Genomic DNA, 22,441 nt, shown 5'->3' with positions numbered 1-22,441 from the left:
TGCTGTTTAATCCTTTCTTCTGTCATCTGGAGCCAGTTGCAAACTCTCCCTCTCCCCCTCTCAGTCCCGAACACCTGTCTGGACAACAATACCTGCATGAGTCCTTCATCATACAACGTTTTCAAATCCCCCTTAATCCCATAAATGCAGATCTCGAGTGTGTTCTGGCTCATTACTTCGTTTCTATGCAAGATTTCTTAGAAATGTAGTTCCTCTACTCTCTAGCATATACCTTTGCAGCTTAACCTAAATAAGTCCATTGATCTGTGTCTCACCAACACAACGCTAGTATGTTAAGCATTGGCTAATCTGCCTCATGCTACCTGGATTTTCATATTGGAGAAATAATCCTGATGAAGGCCAGGAGGGGGGAGTCACCTTAAGACCTGTTTAAAAGCTTCTTATCAGAGACCTGCACTCCAAACATTTACCCAAATAAGAAGTGATAGCCCTTTAACTCATAATCCATAGCTTTAATTAAAGAGGAAAAATAGTGCTGTGTATCATTTGGTCTGATAATGTTTAAAAGTACAGGAAAAATTACAGTTAGGTCCACCATGTTGGCCTTTTAAAGTCCACTAAAACCAGAATAGCCTCCATTTTGTACTTTATTTTATCTGAAAATGATTCTGTGGGCATCTGTGTGTAGTTTTATTCGAAACAAAAATGTCTTGAATGAGGTAAACCTTTTGAAGCAGTAAAAAACAGGAATAGGATTACTTTCAATCTTCAAAAGTTCATAAGACTTACTTTGATGCTGTACATTGCTTCGGATTTTGCTAAAACTGTCTAAATACCTAACTATATTGCAAACCTAATAATTCAAACAGCAATAATATTTTTTTCCTTTTTTATGTTACAATCCAGGGCAGAACTTAGTGTGGTTCAATAGGAAGTTGAGGCATAAAATGTGTACCAAACATAAAAAGATGGTTTAGGGGAGGGGGGGTGGGGAGGCTTCTCAATTTTATTTGACCTGAATTCTCATGAATAGTTTCATCTTTCAGAAAAATGCTGATTGTTTCCTGTTTCATCATCACAAGTGTAACAAGAAAGCTGACTGAGAGTATTAGAAATGGAACCATTTACAAACAATATTTCCGAACATTATGAGGCAACCAGCTACGGTGTTGAAACTGCGAATTCATTTGTTAGTAGTGTTATCAGGAAGTTTCAGTCATACCACTGATCAGATGCTTCCAGACTACAAACTATAGAAGCAACACCACGGTGGACATCTAAATGTTTCTGAATGTGTCGTGATCATTTCGCTCTGCACACTGAACCAAGTGTCTCTATTGGTGAAAGCTGAAACAAATACCCCGACTGAAGCTGAGGAACAAAAGCCAGAAAGTAACATCAGTAAAACTTTTATAGGTAAGCTCCTTCAGTCCTTGTGAAATAGTCTTCTATAGTCAAATGAAAGTGCAGCTTTGGGAATGCAGTCAGATAGTTATTTGCCATAAAAAAAACTCATGAAAAAAAAAACCCTCCTGCCTAAAGTAAAATATGGTTGAGGATTTATCACATTGTGGGGTGTCGCTGCTCTGGAACTAAAGTAATGAATCAAAGAGTTGGCATCATTATAACATATGGGTATAGTAAAAGGAAAAGATTCACTATTAAACTTGTCATTTTCTTTGGCTATTGCAAAAAAAAAAAACTTTAATCCTACTGGAACCCTTTTAAAAATCTTATATCTACTATTACATAATGAATATTTGGTAGCTATCTGACAGAGATTTTGTGGTTGTTCTGTGTTGTCAATGTGTGTCTGTATAAATACAAGGCTGTAGCATTTCTGTTTTCAAATTTCCATTTAGTCCTGTTTTCAAAATATTCCATATTTCAAAGACAAAGACTTTATATTTTTCACAACACAATATTAATTCATGAGTTCTTCTTTCTGGCTAAATCTTAAAAGGGGCAACTGTACGAATCATATTTTACATCCTTAGTGATTCCAAAAATAAATTATTTTGCAGAGAAATGTTTCAAGTGCTTGTGTTAATTTGTGGTGGCCATCTTGAATTGGACTGACTCACAAAAGGTACTTAGTTGAGATGTAAACCAAATTTTTCCTTTCTTGGTTTAATTTCCACAGACAGGCAAAAACATCATCACCTCTCACATTCTGCTGTGGGCGATAATAAAGCTGTCAGCAACATATATATATATATATATATAACTACTGATAAAGGGCAAGATTGTCTTTTTCTTTTCATAAGGGAAAAAGGAATCAAGAATCATGATTTAATTGATTTATTTATTTGTAGTTTATATCAATATTCTTTCTTTACATAAAGCTTATCACAGAAAAATACATACATTCAGTAGGAAGGTAGGAACAAAGGAAAATTTGCACATTTAAAAAACTGAACTACTTGGGAAAAAAGAAAGAAAACTCATGTGGTCAAACCTACAGACTCACCTCATCTGGAAACAGAAGAGCTGCAGAGAAGGAAAGTTCTGACAAACAGCTTAACAAGCACAACAGGAAGATTCTTTCCAGTGACTTTGTAATGTAGAAGGAGATGAGTCAAAAAGACTGAAGGTGTTAAAAACCGCTGACAGGTAAGATCTGGTCACGATCCCAGGGCTGTTTTTATCATAATTAATATAACAAACCCTTTTCAATTTGAGGGCAAAGTGGATAACCAAAAAAAAAAGGGAGAGGATGACTCGTATTTTTGTTCAGTTTATTGGTAAAAAAAAACAAAACAAAACAAAAAAAACTTTCTTCTCAAACATCACTTTTGCTGCAGCCTTGCAGCTTTGAACTTTGACACCCTTTTAGATGCCTGCTGAGGCGGGGCCACATCAGGAGCCACTTCCTCCTGTCTCCTCTCCAGTATCGTTGGCAGAGCTGGTGGGACGATGGTCAGGTGGGGGACGGCCGAAGGCATCGGGTCTTTTTCTATCACCGTACCTGAAAATGCCTGGAGACGAGATCAGGAGAATGATGTTCCGGTGAGGAAACAGGCTGATTATGTGTGTGTGTCTGTCACCAAAATATGTTATGAACCACTGGAAGGATGGAACCTGCAGTAAATTATACTTCTACAACTCAATAATTCTTACAGTCAACACAATTCAAGATGGCTGCCAAAGCCAACTAACCTTTAGTCCATTTTAAGGACATTGTGTTAAAACTTGGTGTGGTTGTGACTGAGAAGCAGTCACAAAATGTTCTCAAAGTGCTACTTGTTGCATGAGATCTTTGCTTAGAACGTTAGCATCAACTGTTGGAGTCAACCCTGTTTGTTAGCAAAATATATCATGAAGCACGGGACACATTTTAATGACACTTTCAGAAAATAATCATTACAAGTATATCAAAAATACAGTTGATTAACTTTTGGACTCAGTCCAATTCAAGATGGCTGCCACAGCTATTTAATGCTAGCCAACACATAATTGGCTATAACTCAGTCAATTTAAAAAAAAATGAGCCAAAACATGAAGCTGAGAGTCATTCATATCACACATTTGGAGCGTGAAATGTCATGATCTAGCATGAAATTTTGCATAACGTTATCTTCAAGGTTTGACCAAAAGAGCTACAATGCCATCATTTTTTCAACACAAGATGATTTTAGTTTAAAACTCTGGCATGAGCAGCAGTTTGTGATACGCATTCCTTAAAGGCATGCTAGGCCTTTTATATTTAATAATTGTTTGACTGCATTCAGGTCACTTTTAGTCCTGAAACTCATTCAGAAACATGCTCAACAGAGGTATGACGGAATATGGACTACACACACACACACACACACACACACACACAGAACAATCCTGACCTCAAATCGGCTGGGCATCAGTAGGGGTATGGCTGTGGGACTGTCCTCCTCTGTGATTCCATCGCTGGTGTCGCTGTGCGTCTCATCATGGCTGAAGCTGTGCCCGATCACTCTGCGCTCGTCGAAGTCGGCGGCGCTGCTCTCGCTCGTGTCGCTGCACACGCTGTTCTCTCGACTGCGAGACTTCAAGATGGACTTTCTGGGAATGGGCTCCCCGTTCTTTACATCCACGAATAATCTGACCAAAAAAAAAAAAAAAACAATCAGAAGTTTCATCAGTCAGAGCGGGCAGACTTCACACTGAAGTACACAGAAACTAAATCAGAGTTGGTATCGCTCGCTGCTGAAGGCAAGAGGCAAGAATGTTACTGCCTGTGTCTGTGTTTATTCGACTGTCTGTAGTGTTAGCAAAATATCTTATGTACAACTGGACAGATTTTAACACAACTCCGAGAAGGTATTCATTTAATGTACATCTACAACTGATTAACTTTTGGATTCACCCCAAATCAAGATGGCCGCCACAGCCAACTGCATGAGATCGTCCAGAACGTCATTTAAGATTCAACCAAAACAACTAAACCTCAGTCCTTTCTCAGCAGACGGCCATCTTAGTTTAAATCTGTGGCATGATATGCATTTATCAGGAATGTTGGGCCTTTTACCTGTAAATATCTGCTGGAGTTGTAATTTTGAGAACTTCGTGATGGGAGTGGCCGTTACTGTGGCCGTTTTTCTTTTTCTTTTTTGAATGCTCCTTCTGCTCTTTCCTTTCACTGAACTTTAACGTTGTGTTTTTTCCTGTGTTTATTCTCACCTAAAGCAAATGAAATGCAGACAACATGAAGGTCAAACACAACACGAAGGTAGAAATATTTATCATTCAATCTGTCTGTTTTTTTTTTTTTTTTAAACCTACGCTGACCTTCTTGGGTTCGACTGTGTGAGAGAAGAAAATGGTTGGCAGACAGTGGCCTTCCTTCTCCTCTTCCTCGTCTTCTTTCCGCTCTGTGAGTGGCTGTTTGCTGTGAGGCGCGGAGCTCCAGCTTGGCTTCAAGCTCAGGCCGTTTACCGGAGGGGCAGCATCTGCCTCCTTCTCCTCCTCCGATGAAGAGGTTGACGAGTCCTCACCGATCATGTCTGCGTGATACGACTGTCTGCAGACAAACAGTTTCAGGACAGATTAGCTTTCAAAAAATGAAATGTCCGTACTGAGGCTGGTGGGAGAAGTAGGTTACTGTATACCTGTCCTGCTCATCCTGAAGCTCCTCCAGCTTCTCCAGTTCATCCAACCTCGCCCACAACTCCTCCTCAGTCAGGATGCCTTTTCTGGTCCCGCTATCTCCGGCCTCTTCATCATTCTCCTCATCGTCCTCTTTCAGATCAAACACTGCATCAATCTTGGGCTTAGAGTTTGGTTTGTGAGCGGTTCTTTGCTTTCCTGTTTAAGCATTCAGAACACAAAGAACCAATTCACATTTATGTCTCAAAAAGTAATTGTGGCAAAGAATTCAGCGAGAGTTAAAGGCTTTCTTTGCCTTCTCATAAGCCATGATTAAGTGAAATGAGGTCAAAAGAAAAGCTGACAAAGATACCTTTTGTGACAGCGAAGTCATTGTTTCTGACCTCCTCTCTGATGTCAACGTAGTCGCCTCTGCTCTAAATCACAAGAATGCCAAGGTCAATGAATTTGTCCCCTTTTATCTCTTGCGCAATCTCTTACGTGTGAGAGAACTCGCAGAAATGTAACATACGGCTGACAGAGTTTCCAAATTCTGTGCGAATCCAACTCTCGCTTCAAAGTTTTTCATCGTCTTGGACAGATCATCTAATTCCTTCCTCACGTCTGTAGGAAACAGATGCATTTTTATGAGAACTAGCACTCGGGAAGACTGAGTGACAAAGGCAAATGTGCAAAAACTGGCAGCCAGCAAATACCGACACATGAATAAAACATTCAACATAATGACAAGAAGCTGCAAAAGAGTTAAAATTCTAAACAAGTTGAAGAGACGGAAGAAAAAAAATATGATGACACAAACAGTTCATAATATCTTCTGCCCTGAATACTACTCCGGATCATTAAATCTTCACAACAATTAAGCCCTTTCACTAATAGCAGCAGAGGGCCCTTGTTTCCATGGCGATCGGGAGCCCCTCCAGTCAGTGCATCAACTGGAAGTGAGGAAAGGTCAAACACAGAAGGCCTGACAACTCAGCCGCTGTCTGACACATTTCAGCTAGCTATGTTTGTATTACAGCACTTAGCTCTGTAATAGCAGGGTGTGGGGGAGGGGGGTCAGGAGATGAAGGAGGGGGGGAAAGTTGGGAGGAGGGGGGTGGCTTTGGATGGGCCGTGGCAGCGCATTTCTGCTTCACTAAACATTCTAATAATGTTCACATCAGCCCATCTGACTTGATATGAGATTCTCAGACCTAAAATGAGCGGCACGAAAAACAAAAGCTGCACAGTGCACGTTAAATGGAACAATACTAATGCATCGAAGGGGCTTGGTTTGACCACAAGACAGGAACTGATGGGTTATTATAACGTTCACAATGAAGGCAGAGACGAATGGTAAACTTCAAAAGCAAGAGAAGCACAAGCCCCGAGCGCTGCAGCACGCCTTGCAGCTTCCAGTCGTTGAACCACTTGTGAAAGGAAACATCCTTCGTGTGTCAGAAAACAAATCTTTCATTGCAAACAGCCGCTTTCTGTTGCCGAGTTAGAACCAAAAGCTTTGTTTCAAACTCGTGGTTGTAAACCACAGGGTAAGTTTGTTCCTGCATCCACCAGACGTGAAGCAACACCGCCCTCTGCTGGATGAACGGCTGTATCGAACAATCACTTTGAAAGTTAGGAAATAAAAACAGGAAACGGCACTCACGATTCATCCTGTGAGTGACGATCTTTTGGGCCTGCTTGGCGGAACACTTAGAGAACCAGTTGTCGCCCAGCAGCACCGTCACCTCGTTGGTGTGCACAAGCTTCCCGGGCATGAAGGCCAAAGGGCCAAATGGCACCTGCTCACAGTACAGAGGGTGAAGGAGGGGAAAAAACAGAACAAAAAAGTGGGTCAAATTAACCAGGTGGAGGAAAGTTAGCATAAAAGTAGAGCAAAAAAAAAGTGCAGCGACGGGAGCTTTTGGGGTCAGCACTCACCATGATGTCATAAGACAGTTGATTTGGGAGAGTTTCGAGGCGCTCGTTTAGAGCTTCATAGTCAGCTGACACCTTTTTCCTGTAAAATGATTAAACAGTCAAATAAATGTTTTATAGTCTGAATTAACAGCCCTCCTCTGGAGCTGCTGCTATCCAGATTGGCTTTTTTAATTAAAACATTTGGAGGAAGGTCAAAATGGGCACAATGAGACGCAAATAACCGATACAGGAAACAGAAGTGCTTCCTAATTAGTGGAGGAAAAATCCCCCCCAAAAAGTATCTGTTATTATTATTATTATTTTATTCTAATTGAAACTAAAATGATGAGAAGTCTGAGAGGAGTAAAACTAAGTTGGATGCTGGAGGTTGTGTTTGATACCCAGGTGTTCAACCGGCCAACAGATTGGACTGAAAATCTAACAGTAAATCTGTTTATGCTGTCGATCAGAGCAAACTTTCATTTCTGAGGAACCATAAATCCATAAAAGCTTGCAAAAAAATACTGTTGCATTGCTTCTATACGTAAGCAGCTATTTTATGAGTTATTGACTTAAAGAGACAAAGCAACTGATAAAAACCAGGCTGGGGGATTTGGGAGCAGCTCTGGTGTTGCACAAGTTGCTCAACAAACACAACAGTTTACTGATGAACCAACAGAAAAGCTTCAGTCTGAAACAGTTTCAGCTACACTGCAATAAGAACCAGTACAGAAGGTCCAACCTGCTGAGAAAACTATCATACAAAACTGGTTTGAACCCATTTAAAGAAAATAATCAGTAAAAAGCTGAAAACAAGGAAATGAGCCACTGCAGTATTTTACTGCATAGTGTTTCCACTGGGTGGCGATGTAGTCTTAATCTGGTCCTCTCAGTCCTGCTCACTGTCACACCATCAAGGTTTATAGGTCAACAAGAACAAAACCTAGCCACGGTTGGGAACAAACTGCTGTTTTTGTAGTTATTTGAGGCGCTTTGTGCCGCAACAGCTGAGTTTAGTGAGCAGAGTCCAATAATATGACCTCACATGTCATCATGTAAATCACAAACAGGAAACAATCCTATGAATGTGTTCCTGCTGCTTCTTTTAAACTTAAATAAAATTCCAGCACAGAGGTTTCTCTCATTAAAAGTCACGCACACAAACATGCTGGTGTTTCTCTGATATTCTGACAGTAAACATCTGTATGAAGAATCCTGAACATATAAAGTCGAAGCGTTAATTTATGAGTAAAAATGATGAAAGCGGCATTTGTTTCACCTTAATGTGTTCAATACAGCAAACAGGAGAAACAAGAAGACAACTTCCAGTGTGAACACCCAGTCTTTTAATTCAGCTGTAATCAACTCTGTGGCTCTTTTTTAAAGCCGACACTAGAATGCTTAGCTCTAAGATCAGTTTTATTAAAAGAAAACAAAAGTCTGGAACACAAAAAAATCATTGCTATTTATTTGACTGTCATCATTTATTATTTGTATCCACAAATCAATGCAGCCTGGGCTTGTTTTCAACCTGAAGCAACAACTCGAACTCCCTGCTGTGTGATCCATGGGAACAGGTAGACTGAAGGGAACTCTCTGCAGCCGATAAAAGACTATTTACTGGAGCAAAGCTGCACTTTGTAATACTCCTAAACACACTGGTATTTCCACCTAATCTGTGAGCAAAGACCTCTGCTAGCTTGAATTGTCCACACACACACACACCAGGCCCATTAATTATGTCAACATTTCCATCTCGTTTCTTTGTTCCTCTCTCAGTGTTTCAGTAAAAAGATGTGATGGCAAAGAATCAGGAGATATGATCGAAGTGAAAGACTTTTTTCTGCTAAATTGGCTCCAACTGTTGGATGAGCAAACAGCTTTTTGTGTTTTTCACTGTTTGTTTTCGTGCTGTAGTCTCTAACAGGAGCTCACACATGCTGATACTGGACTATTTTTAAGGCCTAAACCAGTGGTCTCCAATCCTGGTCCTCGAGGGCCACGATCCTGCAGGTTTTACTCGTTTCTCTGCTCCAACACACCTGATTTGAATCAATGGGTGATTAACAGGCTTCTGCAGAACATGAAGAGGTCATTTAACCACTGAATCAGGTGTGTGGTCCTCGAGGACCAGGATTGGAGACCCCTGGCCTAAAACATTGCATTTAGTCTTATATTAACCAGCTGCTCTCTGCTACACGAGACAACATGAACATTTATGTGACATATTTACACAAAATGCTCCAAACTGACAGAATACAATATATATATATATATATTTAAAAAAAACTCTTCAAAATGCTGAAACGGTAAAGCAGTCTTAAAGCTGTTTCCCTCTTCTGCCGTAAAACCTTAATTACAGCAAACTTCCTTCAGCAGTCACACAATTAGCACAATTAAATCCACCTGGGTGTAATCTAAGTGTCACATAATCTCTGCATACCTACACCTGTTCTGAAACACCTCTCAGCCAGCAGCAAAATGAAGACTAAGGAACTCCCGTTGGGACGAGAATAGATTAGGTAGGGTTAAACAAATAAAAGGTTCTTTTAAGTGCAATCAAATCCACCTTTTTATTGAAAAATCTGAAGCCATGACGTGCAAATAACCAAAACACAGACCAGGAAAAAGGAGCATTCTTCAGAGGTAAAAGAAAACAAATTTAAACTAAAAGTATCATGTTTTAAATGGATGACTTGGAACAACAAAATACCTGCTAAAACAGGCAAGATAAATATTTTCTCTTAGCCTACAGCAGTTAGTTGATGTTTTATGTTCTGAAGGCCAAAATGGCTGAGACCTGGTGTTCATGTGCAGTAATCATCACTCCAACCTCTGAGAAAACAAACCCGAGAGCTGCAACAACACCCACTGAAGACCCGTTTATTATTTTGGACTAAACTGCCAAAGTCGATCCTAAAAGTGAGCGTCACGCTGTCCTGCTGACAGCTAAAATGGATCAGATTAGTTTCTGCTTGGCTGCGAGGCGCCCCATCATCTGAGATACTGATCAGTAAATCTGTTTCTGTAAAAGGAAAAGTGAGCCGTTTGGAAATATGTGAACGAGAAGCTGGGTGCGCTCCATGGTATTTTTATAAATGAGGGGGGAAAAGGAAAAAAGAAACAAACTTTTTGACCATCAGGTAAAGAAGCACAAACTAATTATCTAAAGAACGCCGTTTCACTGTGAAGCAGAGCGACGTCAGGCTGTAACCATATCTGTCATCAGCAGGCCCTGTGAAAACGGTCCGAAGTGGGGAAAAAAGGAGGACTGTGCAAAGAATGACGTCTCCTGGGAGAGAGAGAGGTAAGCATCTGAGCATAACTCTGTGCCAACTGTTAAGATAACACAGGAGGGGTTTTAAATGTCCTAGAAAAGGTCAACTCAGATCCCAGAATGTGTAACGTTACCTAAAGATGGGTGAGCCGAGCTGTAACAAATAAAACCCAAGACACTCGGAGCTGTAACTGCAACAAGAAGACTCCTCTGGATGAACACTTAAACTGACTATTTTATTTACATTTGTTTTTTATCTATACACAAAACGTTAGGGATGATGCATTCAGGAACAAATCAAAAATCCATCGTCATTTCACAAGGTTGGTTAACAAAAACAAACAAAAGGAAAAGTGCTTTCATGGTGCTGTAGACATCATGATGCTTAAATACGACATTTTAAATATTTCATTTTGCAAACAATTCTGACTTTTTTTTATGCTTACCAGTGCTGAATCCGACTCTCACAGTCTTTCACCACCTGTTTTAGGACAAATAATTTCAGTTTGGCTTCAAAATTCAAGTGAATACAACTTACACAAGCTTCTATCGATAACACACAACTTTACTTCCTAATGGAGGTAAATGGGTTACAGGTACTCCATTACAGCATGAAGATTGGTCAAAACAAACTCTGCACGATTTGTTTCTCATCTTGCCCTCAAATGGCTGTGGACTATTACATGTTTTAGCTCCAGAAACAGCCGACGTGACTGAAAAAAGGTCGACAGTGGCGACGAACGTGGAAGAATCTTTTCGGATGGAGGAGTCTGACAGTTCTGATCTTTACACTCAGATTTCTTGAGTAAAGTATGATGATAAGAAGGTAGTTGTGTTGAAAAGGTAAACTCCAGTCTAGAAACACGTTTGAATGCTGAGCTGTCTTTGTGGAGCTCCACCGCCCTACTTCATCCCCATTATTTACTCTGAACAGATGTCTTACTCGTTCTCTTTATTTTATTTTATTTTTCATGTTGAGCAGCAGATTTTTTTGAACTGCACCTAAACGTGTTCTCCAAGACCCTATGCTTGTCTGATTCCACCATGTTTGTTTACTTACACAGACTAACGTGACTCAAACTTCCTGATGATTTTTGTTTGGGAGACTTGAGTGTTTTGTTTACATTGAGTGCATACCAGCATTTCGGAACCGCAAATCCATATATCTGGGAAAACTACTGCAGTAAACTACTTCAAACTGAACCATTTGATAAAGTTCTGGTGAGTTTTTTTTTTTTTTTTGCAGTTAGTTAAATTCAGATTGAAACATCATTTGAGTGCTGCTGCATTTTTTTTCTCCTTTTCTTCAAACATTAAAAATACTTGGGACAGTAAGAGAATTGTGAAACACTGACAAGTTGACAGAAACCCAACAGGAGGAGGAAGCCAACCAGCAGGATCAGAACATCTGCAAAGTTGGAATTAAACACTAAGTAACAATGAGCTGGAAAGGTATTGTTCTGATTAATAACTGATTGTAACTTTGTCTTGTTTTCCCATCTTGAATAAAATTCAACCAAACTTCCTGAGTAGGGGACGGGGGTGATTTATCCATTCTTGCTAATGGCTGACAGGGGATGAAAGTCCTGATTTCTACAAACATGGAGCTTCATTTCTGAGTAAAGTAAGAAAGTTTGGCGGCAGCAGCACATGGGCTGGGGTCACCCAGCACACCTCCCGCTTCCATTTAAAGGAACCCTGAGCGCTGATTGGCTGCTCGGAGGAGGAAGCTTCTCGAAAACTGATTTGAAAAAAAAAACAAGAAAAACTCTCAGCCTGGAAAAGCGACATGTAATAAAAGTGGATCACACGTGTTTACATGTGCAGCAGGAAGACTGGAGGGGGTCCCCACTGACCCAACCGCGTGGCTCGGCTCGGTTCGGCCCGGGTTCTGCCTCCTGAAAGCAAAACTGACTGGTGTCAGCGAGCCCCCAAAAATTACCTTTTGGTGTTCCTCTCGGAGCCTCCCTATATTCACTTTACTTTCCTCGGCCATTGTCGAGCCACGTGCAAAACGGTAACTGTGAGCCAACAAAACAAAGCTCAGGGGTTGTTGTGAGTCCTAAAGAAGTGTTTATGAATCCAACAACAGCAGCTGTTCCTGAGAGCCGTCCTGCACGTGTTCATCAATGAAGCAGTGATGGTGGTCCACACGTCCGGAGGTGATAGCATTTCACACTCTCATTTCAGGGCTTCTGCATCATCCCCGGGAAAAGATATCCGCCGTTTCAAGATCCCACAGTTTAGCTAGTTCTCCTCGTCACTGTCGCTGCGCCATGCACTCCCAGCACAGAGCCCCGCAGGAGAACCACCGGAACATCCGCTACGGCGTTTCAAAATAAAAGCTTTTAGAGGCAGACGTAAATAAAGTAAAAAAAAACAAAACAGTAATTTCACTTGGAGAAAACCAAAGCCGTGAGATGTAGGGGTGCATGGGGTGCACAGGACTGCCTTGATGGATGCCAAGGACTTCCATCCCTCCGTCACCAGCTCCCTGCTTCTCCTTTCCGGGTCGCGGGGAGCTGGTGCCTAGTGTGGACAGGTCTCCAGTCCATCATAGAGACAAGTGAGACGCAACCATTCACACTCTCTCTCACACCTAGGGACATTTTTAGAGTTGCCAGTTAACCTAACATGCATGTTTTTGGTCTGTGGGATGGAACCGGAGTACCCAGAGTAAACCCACGTGTGCACAGGGAGAGCATGCAGGTCAGGAAGTGAACCTGCAACCTTCTTTCTGGGAGGCAACAGCTCTAACCATGCCACCACTGCTAATGTATACATGTGAGTAAAATCTTACAACTGCTTAAAACCCACAATTTATTTGTGGCACAGACTTTAGATGTGATAAACAATACACTTAATTTACAAATGTATACATTTCTTGTATAATCACTGACAGACCAGCTTTGTGCTATAAAGTCTTATCATTAACTTATTTTCTTTTCTTTGTTTATCACAAATGTCTGTTTGGACCTATATCATATGTCTCCAACTTGTATGTTTTCCTTGAAGAAAGGTTTAAACTCTCTTTGCACTGTTCATTCCAACTTTATCATCATCAAACATACCTTTTGATTCAGAAGTAGAAACAAAAGAGTTATTTAGCGATATTGACCACCATCCTCCATAGTCATTTACGCTTTATCACCGATGACTGTGGAGATTTGCTTGTTTTCTTGTGGAAGTCATTTTTATTTGTTTTACAGGACACGCATTGAAGAAAACGACTAGAATAGTATAGTGTCATCAGGTTTTCATAGACTTAAAAAAAAAAAATTCACACTTAAGTTATGTTTTGCTTTTATTTTGAAAACCACAGCTCTAATTTCGGTTGAACAACCTAATTGGCGCAAACTTGACGTCAGTGCTTCTCCGTGTCTCCCGGTGCACTCTGGGTAAACGGGGTCACTTGCAGAAATGTAAACAGTCTTCATCTATTAAGATGGGTTAAAATGCAGAAACATTAACCATCACGGTGTCGCAGGGATGCAATTACTGAGAGCTCTAGCTGTAAGAAGAAAAAAAGAGGCGAATTAAAACACATCGAAGTCAATCTTTTCTTTGGGCTATACAAACAATTAATGACACTGTTTAAATCTAATGAAAATGGGTAAAGCATTAAGTAGTAGTAATGACCAGAGTTATAAATTAAACAAAAATGCAGTGAACAAGTTGTCTATAGTTCGAGACGATTTGTGGTTCAAGTCCTCTTTCATGTCTGAGGATCATTGGCTATTTTTGGTGCGTTTAATTGCCGTCGGAAAAACCAGAACTACGTGTTGTAAACATTGTGCAAGTAAAATGTGATTTTTGGTTTATTCGAAAGGTCTGTTCATTCTTTTGTTTTTTAGCACATACACATATCCCCCCAAAAAAATCATACCAAAAACTAATTATTTAATATGGTTGCCATGTAAAGGTTTTCAAATTAAATGTGCTTTATCAGATGGTGAGTACTGGGGTGTTTCTTCTTTTATGGTTTTAACAAGAAGCAAGTTATCCTGTTCCCAATGGGCCTAGTAAAGTAAGTTTCATACATCATGAAATTATCTTGTTTATCCTTTTGGTGTGTTAAAAGCAATAAAGGTGGATGTTAAGCATAAATTAAGAAAAATGTAGATGATATAAGGCTGTTCTTTGTGTCACAACACATGGGTGGAATTAAAAATATAACAGTAAATGATCTGTAACACTTCCGCTTTTCAGGTACTTTTCCATGTTTAAAGTATTAAACATCTCGTGTGATAACATTTCAACATTTTAAATTTGGATCTAAATCAAATCCTCCAAAACAAAGCGTCTGAACTGTGTTTGAAACAAGTTGCTTTAACAAAAAAATGCCCCAAGGACAACACAAATGCATCTCAAAAAAACGGACGTGAAATTTCCCTGAACGTAGCATGAAAGTTTCTCCCATCAGGCATTGCGGCTCGCTCACCATACACGGGCGACAGATGAGCTCAGAAATCATGTCCTGCAGGTGGAGAAGAGCTGAAAGTGGCTTCTATTAACAACAGAGGACTCCAATGAGGATTTAACTCCACTGTAAGGTAGATAAATAATATTTTACGGTTTAATAAATAATAAAGCTGTTTGTGTCTCAGGCCGAGTATTTCAGAGGAGAAAGAAGATCAGATTTTGACTCATGATGCTTTCTGACGCAACGTGGTGTCAGAAGCTAAATGCTGGAGTAAATAAACAAGTTAATGATTTAATTAACAGAATATGTTCGTTTTATCTTCGAAGAAGGTACTTTGAATGTCAGTGTCACAAGAAATTGTTGTAAATTGGGTATTAGTAATAATAATAACCAACTTAATTACTTATTCTAATGTATGTGTACCTTTTGGAAATTTATATTTTAAAAGAACACATAAAAGTTGTTTATTTGTATTTTAAAAAATTATTTTAAAGTAATTTTATTTGTCAAATATATTGAGCAGTGTAGAAGCCAGTGTTTTGTTGTTTTTGTTTGTAGGTACAAAGAAACAAATGATTTGGTGGAGCTTCTGTATAATTTTAATACAATATATAAGATGGATTAACAGAAAGTAAAATACAGGTATATATATATATATATATATATATATAATGTGTGTGTGTGTTTACCTAACTTATTGGAAAATATTTGGCAGCATCTGTTAAGATGTATATAATTATTATTAGGGGTTTGTATGTGTATGCGCTACATTAAAACTGATGACAAACATTATGACACTTGACTTTGTGAGACAAATTAAAAAATCGTATTTGGTGTAAGGTATTCAGCCTCAGTATGTTCTGTAGATTATAGTCAGATATTTGACACAGTGATCCAATAATTCAGTGTTTCTTATTTGTTGTTCGGCGTTCGACTGAACATAAACGCTGCAGTTACAGGAGTTTCTTCTGCTGCGTCTGAAACTCTGTGATCCACAGGATGAGTCAACGAATAGACGTCGTCATGAAGCTGTGTTGTGAATTATCTGCCAATCAGCAGATAAAGTCCACAGTGAAGGGTTCTGGGAAAGGAGCAGCAGCAGCTGGGGGATTTGCTTTGGCTGGAGGCTTGATAGGAGGTCCTCTTGGTATTGCAGTGGGTAAGTAAAACAATAAAAAAAAACTAATGAATGAACCATACACTAAGGTTTTTCCACTAGTATAAAAGCCTCCTCCTGTCCAGGTGGTGCAGTGGGAGGCCTCCTTGGCTGCTGGCTGACCAGTGGCCAGTTCAAACCTCTGCCTCAGATCATAATGGAGCTCAGCCCTCAGCAGCAGCAGAAGCTTTACGAGGATCTCATGGCCATCCTGGGAGACGTTCAGTGGACTGACTTGGCTCAGCTAACTGCTCTGGTGATGGGCAACGCCACGCTGAAGCAACAGGTTACAGCTGCTCTGATTGGCTATGTCACCAAGGAGCTCCAGGCTGAGGTGCACTACGTGGATTAGTCTCTGTGTAAAACTTGAATAACCTGACCTGAGGTTTCTGCACTCAGTGGGATGGAATCATGGAGAACGATATAAACTGTTTTTGTGGTACAAAAAAAAAAGTTCAATCACAATTCTGATGACAGCAATGAAAGAAATCATCTTAGCATTTTAAATAGTATTAAAATACAAGGTGTGCATTTAATGTTATTTTAAAAAGTGCACTTCTTAGCTGAAATTATTATTTGTCAGTAAATACACTGAAGCACATTTGTATAAAGATGATTATGAACTTAATGAGCCAATTTAGTTTGTATATCGATACAAGCCTATAACTGCCTTGTGTGAATTTAATTACAGCATGTTGGATTATTTCAGTAAAATCAAAACCAATGTAGACATCACTGCCTCAGTTTACAAAGCAATTTAGACTTTTTTTTCTGTGAAACACCTAATTATTGACAAGTGAGATATATGTGTTGGGACAGACTGATAAGCTGCTTTATTGACGTAAATTCTACTGTTCTAATGAGTGAAACCAAAATAAGTAAAGCACAGATGACTCACTTGAGACTTAAAGCTTATTATATTTATTACAAAGTAGGTGGTTCTTTTAATGATTTTGATTAGAATTTTTATGCTTCTAACATAATTTCTACATCATTTAATGATTGTTTGGGGGTCAGTGTAACTCAAACTCATTTTTTTGTAAAAGTTGTCTTTGAAAGCAGTAAATATTCTTCACCTTTTGTTTACAACTAAATTTAATGGTTAGTAGATCAGAGTATCTCGGCACAGCTCATTTGCAGATGATCTTATCACCAACCTTTGCTTTAACGCTCTCCGATTTCCTCCAACAAAATGACTCTGGTCCTCAAAGCTTTGAGTCGCTGTTTCTCTTCAGAAGAAAGACAAATTTCAGCTTTTAGCTTTCAACTTGGTGTTTATTATTCCACTGTTATCCCTCTGACTCTGTTTACATTCAAGGATTATTTTACCAACTCAATATCTACGAAACTGTCCCAAGTGTACTCATGAATATTCAAATGTAAACTAAAGACTTGGAATTGTTGGCAACAAAACCTGACTGCAGATTTCACTCATTTATTATAAACTATGCAGTAGACTTTTGGTAGTGAATGTTGCATATATAGGGATTTTTTTTAATTATATATACAAACATATTCAAATGACAAACATTGACAAATTGTGTATTTTTCAGCTATTATGGATTTAAGAGATACATAAACTCAAAACATTGGTAAACCTCTCTTTATTAGTAAGCAGACATTATATACCTCCATCATACTTAAAAGTAGAGCCAAATAAAATACATATCAGAGGGGGGAAAGAGAGAAGATCTGTATTTACTCCGCTAAGACTGTGTCATCATCAGGGAACTCATACTAGGGAACCTCCAGGTTTAAAGGAGCAGGTCCCCTTCTTATTGACCCTGAAGCATCATAGTGTGAGTCGTGGCAAGGACAGTAAGTCTCCAGCATTAGAAACTGGCACACAACCCAGATGAGTGCACACTCCGTTAGCGATGACTCATTTGGGGTTCACTGAGGGTCACACAGCTCTGCAATATTCAGTCGCCTCTTTGGGAATTTGCTTCTCTGTCTGGTGACGGACAAATGAGGGTGTTCCCCTCCACCTGAAGGTCATGTTTTTACTTTCTGGAACGTTACTCAGCTTGAGCTCAATTTTGGACCGCTAACCACAGTGGCAGCACCAGTCATCAGGTAGGAGAACGCTCTTCTTTCATCACTGCTTTCTTGGGAGGTCGTCTTGGGATCCAAAACCCGTGGCCTACTGTGGGCTGAAAAGTTGCTGATAAGTCAGGAAATGTGATATTTGCGTAGGCAAGGCGAGTTCCCGCAGGAGCTGGAGACGTGTAAATCAGAAGCATCTTTAGAAGACATCGCAATAAAAAAAGTAACAGATTATGACCAGTTCAATATGTAATTTATATTTAGTTTCTACCACTGCCATTACTAATTTTATTTTTCTGTTACTCCCTATTAACACAGACTTAATAGTTCATGGTATAAGTTAGATTCCCTTTCTTGTAGCATAATGAACAAATATTAAACTTCTACTTTTTTGCTTCTATTTATAATGAACTGTATATCCACAAAATTTCCTTAGTATATATATTACTAATATCAGAGTCAGTTTAGGACACTGAAGTTTCTCCATATACAAAATCATATCAAACAAATAATTAGGCTCACTATTATAATTATTATAAAACCAATTATGTCACTAAAATATAATCCAGGATGTCAAAATGCCTGGTTTATGTAGCATAAATCCATAGTGGTTATATCCCAAATCAATTTCTAATTCATTATAAACTTTTACAGATAATGTACCCAGACGGTAGTAATTTATCCTGTCATACAGTGATAGGTATGTCTATTGGGCATTCCTCAGTGTTATACATCTTGTCATCGTTTAAATTTTTTTTATTCAGGCCACAAATTTCACTTGCTTTCAAGTTATGTAGAGTAGGTTTAATGCGTACACTTACAAAAAAAATAAGTACTGAATTTGCCCATTAAATAATTGTACAAGTGTAAAATATTAAGTGAAACGCTAGCACGTCAAAGTAGCCATGCTCACCTGTAGCAGGAAACAACTCACTGGCTCCAAGGAAAAACACCAGACTTTTAACCCTGTGCTTTGTCACCTGATGATATGGGGGAAAAATCCCGAAGCGAAAGGTTGTAGACATCATTTTTGCCCAAAACACAACAATTCTAACCCACAAATGGGGATACGACAATCCGTACACCACTCTTTTCTGCCTTCACAGAAACTCTCTCTAACTTCACAGCGTTCCCGTTAAGTGTTTCAGTTTCACTAAAAATCCTGACATTTTTTTTCTTAAATACTTATTAGTTTTAAAAATCACAGATTGTCATAAAATGATATTAAAAAAAAATCCATTTTAACTTTACGAAACAAGGTAAAAATTATTTAGGACAGGCATCTATTTCGGTCAACCGTATCCTGGGGTCCTCATGTTGTAAACAAGGGTCCTCGGACAAAATGTACGGAGACGAGCCACACAATGGTAACCTGAGATAAGCGAAGAAAAATGAAAATACCGAAGAGAAAACTTTTTCTCCTTATTATTTTTGCATACGTAGCATTTTCTCTTTATGCTGCATATAATGTTTTCTTCAGCAACAAAGTGATTTCCCGAGTTCACAGGGTGGTGAAGAAGGAGCCCGGAGTACCGTCGGGTAATTTCACTCAACAGAATCACTAGCAACTATGCATTTAACAGCTTGAATTAAAAATAAATATTGCACGTTATGGTATATTGTTATAAAAAGGGCGTTCTTGTGAGGTGAGTGGAAGCCGTGTTGTGTTTGCAGGTGGTGTCAGAGATGGCGGTGCTCCATTTGTTGCAGATGAGTGGAATCCGTGGGAGGATGAGGAGGTGGAGTACAACTCTGCTTTAAACAAAAAGAGACAGGCGTTTAAACAGCACATGGCTAGAATCAACAAAAATAAGCCTAAAAGATACAACGTTCAAATCTGGGGAAAAGCTGCCATTGGTAAGTCATTGTAACTGATTAATTGTCAGTCAGTCACGGTTTTGTCTTTTAAAATAGCATTTATTGTCCTCATTTAATTCTTACGCAGCAAGAAAATAAATGATGTGATTCAGTGGCATTCAGTTTTGAGTGACATTACCTTCAGATATAATTAATCAGTCAGTGTAGTGTACAGAAATCAGTGGTTATAGAAATGAGGTGGCTACATCAGTACAAAACAAGCACGTTTAAGCACTTATACAATAATAATACAATACACTTATACAATAGTTATACAAGTTGCTTGTATTACTTTAGTTAACCTGCTTGCCAATAAAAGACAGAAAACAAACATTAAAGTTGAAAATGATTCTTACAGATTAATTTATTATTACCATTTTCAACATATTTACATGTAATCTAAATTAGTAATGTAATTTGTTTTGGCCACAATAATAGTAGGCCAGAAGATTTGATATATTGACAGCTCCAGTTGTGACTCATTGTTTCTGTATTGTGCATAGTATTAAAATGTGAAAATTGGTTGCAAATAGTACCGAACCTTTCTTTTCTCCTCAGGGCTTTATCTTTGGGAACATATTTTAGAAGGACCTCTTAACCCAACTGACAAAGTAGCACAATGGAGGGAAGGAGAGCTGCAGTCAGGAAAGATTGAATTCAGGTGAAAAGTCACAGAATATTCATTTTACACTTATTTGTTTTTGATTCTTAGTGGCAAACTACTAAAATCAGTCATCCTTTCTCTCTATTTGCTTCCTTGTCTGTCTTTAGTTTCTACACTGGACCAGCTGTGGTCCAGGGTCATGTTCCTCTGGAGATGAACAGTCTGGTTTTGGTTCTCAATGGCCGCGAGCAGCAGAAGGTCACTTACTCCACACACTGGCTGGAGCATGTCCAGGCTCTGGTTCATTCCAACACAGTGTCTCATGTAGCCGTGGTCCTGCTGGGCAATGAGCAATGCAACAATGACTGGATCGCCCCGCACCTAAAGAGAAACGGTGGCTTTGTAGATCTGCTGTTCCTTGTATATGACAGTCCATGGGTCAACGATAAGGATGTTTTCCAGTGGCCTCTTGGTGTTGCCACGTATGTCATCTCATTAGTCTTATGCATGTGTGTGTATGTATACCTTAACAATGAGCAAAACTGTGTGCAGCTGTGTGAGGTTGTCTGACCTAACTTAAACACATTTTCTAACATAAAACTGCTGTTTTGTTTTGTTTCTGTGTAGATACAGAGAGTTTCCTATGATCAGACCTAATGCGCAATTGATAACTTCCAACCGGCCATACCTCTGCAACTTCTTAGGAACTGTTTACAAAAATTCCTCCAGGGAAGCACTGATGCAGGTGCTAAAACAGTCTGGCTTAGATAAGGAATGCCTCACTGCTGCCAGGGATAAGTAAGTCTTTTTTTTGTTATTTTACTGATAAATTTAAAATTAACGTTTTGTTTTAATTACTTTTACTGTATCTTTCCTGTTTAAGTAAGGTTAAAAATAGTCACTTTTTGACTTCAAAAACTATTTTTAAGTGTAGATTTTCATTTTATGACTAAATCAGCTGGCTTAAGTGTTAAGTATTCTTTATTCTTGCGTTAGGTGGCTTCCTCAGGAAACATCAGACAGTCTGAAGCGCTATCAGACAGCTCTGGCTCAGAGTGAGCTCACTCTCTGTCCAGTGGGGATCAACACAGAGTGCTACCGCATCTACGAAGCGTGCTCCTACGGCTCGGTACCTGTGGTAGAAGATGTACTGACACGTGGGAGCTGCGCAGCAGGGCCCAGCTCTCCACTGCGTCTCCTGAAAGCTGCCGGGGCACCCTTCATCTTCATCAGTGACTGGAAGGAGCTGCCGGCCATCCTGGAGAGGGAGAGAGGAATGAGCCAGGAGCAGAGGGTGGACAGGAGGAGGAGGCTGCTGGAGTGGTACTCCAGCTTCCGTCAACAGATGAAGGAGAGGTTCACTGAGGTCATTGAGGAGAATTTCTTCAAAAATGTCTGATTGGTGTTTTTTTATTATTATTTTTTATTTACAGGGTGAAAATTAAATATTGATGTAATTTATTTAGTGGTTTGTGGAAAAAAAAGTGATGTACTACTGGCATAGTGAACTTGGTGATATTCAGTGATATCCTATCTAAGGCAGGTTATTATAAAACCATTTATGTTGTAGTGAAATGGTAAAGTTGCTATATTTTTAGTTTGTAACATTTATGTTTTTTTTATTATTGAAATGTTTACAGCTGTGGAATGTACAGGCATTTAGAAATTACGAATCGTAAGCTGCCTTTACATTTTATAGCCCATATTTTACTTCAAACATGTTTTCTATCTTTGTTTGTATGCACTGAAAACTGTGATTTTTAGAGAACACCAAGCATTATGTCTCAAATTAAAACAATTTGTCATTTTAGACCTTGTGTTGAAAATGATCCATTTAGTAGATAAGTTTTATATTGTTAACATCTTAAAAATGAATGTTGTTGGTGTGACATGTTTTTTTTTTGTTTGTTTGTTTGTTTTTCTGGTCAAAATCTGACTAAAAAATTGAGTTGTATTTATTTCAGTGCTGTGCTGCATGCACTTTTTAAACGGTGCAATTAAATAAAGTGGAGCGTTATTTAATCTGTGATGTGCTTCTGTATTGTGCCTGCAGATGGCGCTGTGGATCAGTAATTTTTCAGTAGATGCAGCGGTCTGATAAAACCAAATAAGCAAAGACATGATAAAAAATGCAGT

General features: G+C 39.1%; 3 protein-coding genes, 1 long non-coding RNA gene and 1 pseudogene across 7 annotated transcripts; 3 read left to right on the top strand and 2 right to left on the bottom strand.

Annotated features, from left to right (window-relative positions):
- Positions 1-2,246: 2,246 nt before the first annotated feature.
- On the bottom strand, positions 2,247-12,528 carry uri1 (URI1 prefoldin like chaperone). The gene is made up of 11 exons (XM_017419092.3): positions 12,162-12,528; positions 10,666-10,700; positions 6,964-7,042; positions 6,689-6,824; positions 5,555-5,646; positions 5,396-5,459; positions 5,046-5,241; positions 4,726-4,957; positions 4,466-4,617; positions 3,801-4,038; positions 2,247-2,939 (listed from the first exon to the last, which is right to left on the bottom strand). The coding sequence occupies exons 1-11, from the start codon at positions 12,213-12,215 to the stop codon at positions 2,751-2,753; spliced, it is 1,467 nt and encodes a 488-aa protein (XP_017274581.1). The 5' UTR covers positions 12,216-12,528; the 3' UTR covers positions 2,247-2,750.
- LOC112450587 lies at positions 9,388-11,960 on the top strand. 2 transcript variants are annotated; one of them, XR_005233769.1, is made up of 5 exons: positions 9,388-9,588; positions 9,760-9,864; positions 9,977-10,085; positions 10,175-10,249; positions 11,284-11,960. It is a non-coding gene; the product is annotated as an uncharacterized LOC112450587 (long non-coding RNA). The 2 variants fall into 2 exon arrangements; XR_005233768.1 differs by having other exon boundaries at positions 9,393-9,588; positions 10,172-10,249.
- A 1,794-nt stretch (positions 12,529-14,322) lies between the features above and the next one.
- On the top strand, positions 14,323-16,695 carry zgc:112052 (protein C19orf12 homolog). Of its 3 annotated transcripts, none has more exons than XM_037978424.1 (3): positions 14,323-14,772; positions 15,596-15,801; positions 15,885-16,695. In XM_037978424.1, the coding sequence occupies exons 2-3, from the start codon at positions 15,642-15,644 to the stop codon at positions 16,148-16,150; spliced, it is 426 nt and encodes a 141-aa protein (XP_037834352.1). In that variant the 5' UTR covers positions 14,323-14,772; positions 15,596-15,641; the 3' UTR covers positions 16,151-16,695. The 3 variants fall into 3 exon arrangements, with proteins under 3 accessions (XP_037834352.1, XP_017274367.1, XP_017274366.1); XM_017418878.3 differs by having other exon boundaries at positions 14,329-14,767; positions 15,641-15,801; XM_017418877.3 differs by having other exon boundaries at positions 14,524-14,772; positions 15,641-15,801.
- A 146-nt stretch (positions 16,696-16,841) lies between these two features.
- On the bottom strand, positions 16,842-19,174 carry LOC112450586 (annotated as a pseudogene).
- rxylt1 (ribitol xylosyltransferase 1) lies at positions 19,170-22,327 on the top strand. The gene is made up of 6 exons (XM_017418889.3): positions 19,170-19,383; positions 19,519-19,701; positions 20,260-20,362; positions 20,473-20,787; positions 20,933-21,103; positions 21,302-22,327. The coding sequence occupies exons 1-6, from the start codon at positions 19,236-19,238 to the stop codon at positions 21,702-21,704; spliced, it is 1,323 nt and encodes a 440-aa protein (XP_017274378.1). The 5' UTR covers positions 19,170-19,235; the 3' UTR covers positions 21,705-22,327.
- Positions 22,328-22,441: the final 114 nt, after the last annotated feature.

This window comes from Kryptolebias marmoratus, linkage group LG11 (genome assembly GCF_001649575.2).
Source record: "Kryptolebias marmoratus isolate JLee-2015 linkage group LG11, ASM164957v2, whole genome shotgun sequence".
Taxonomy (NCBI): Eukaryota; Metazoa; Chordata; class Actinopteri; order Cyprinodontiformes; family Rivulidae; genus Kryptolebias; species Kryptolebias marmoratus.
This window is presented reverse-complemented; position numbering and strand designations above follow the sequence as displayed.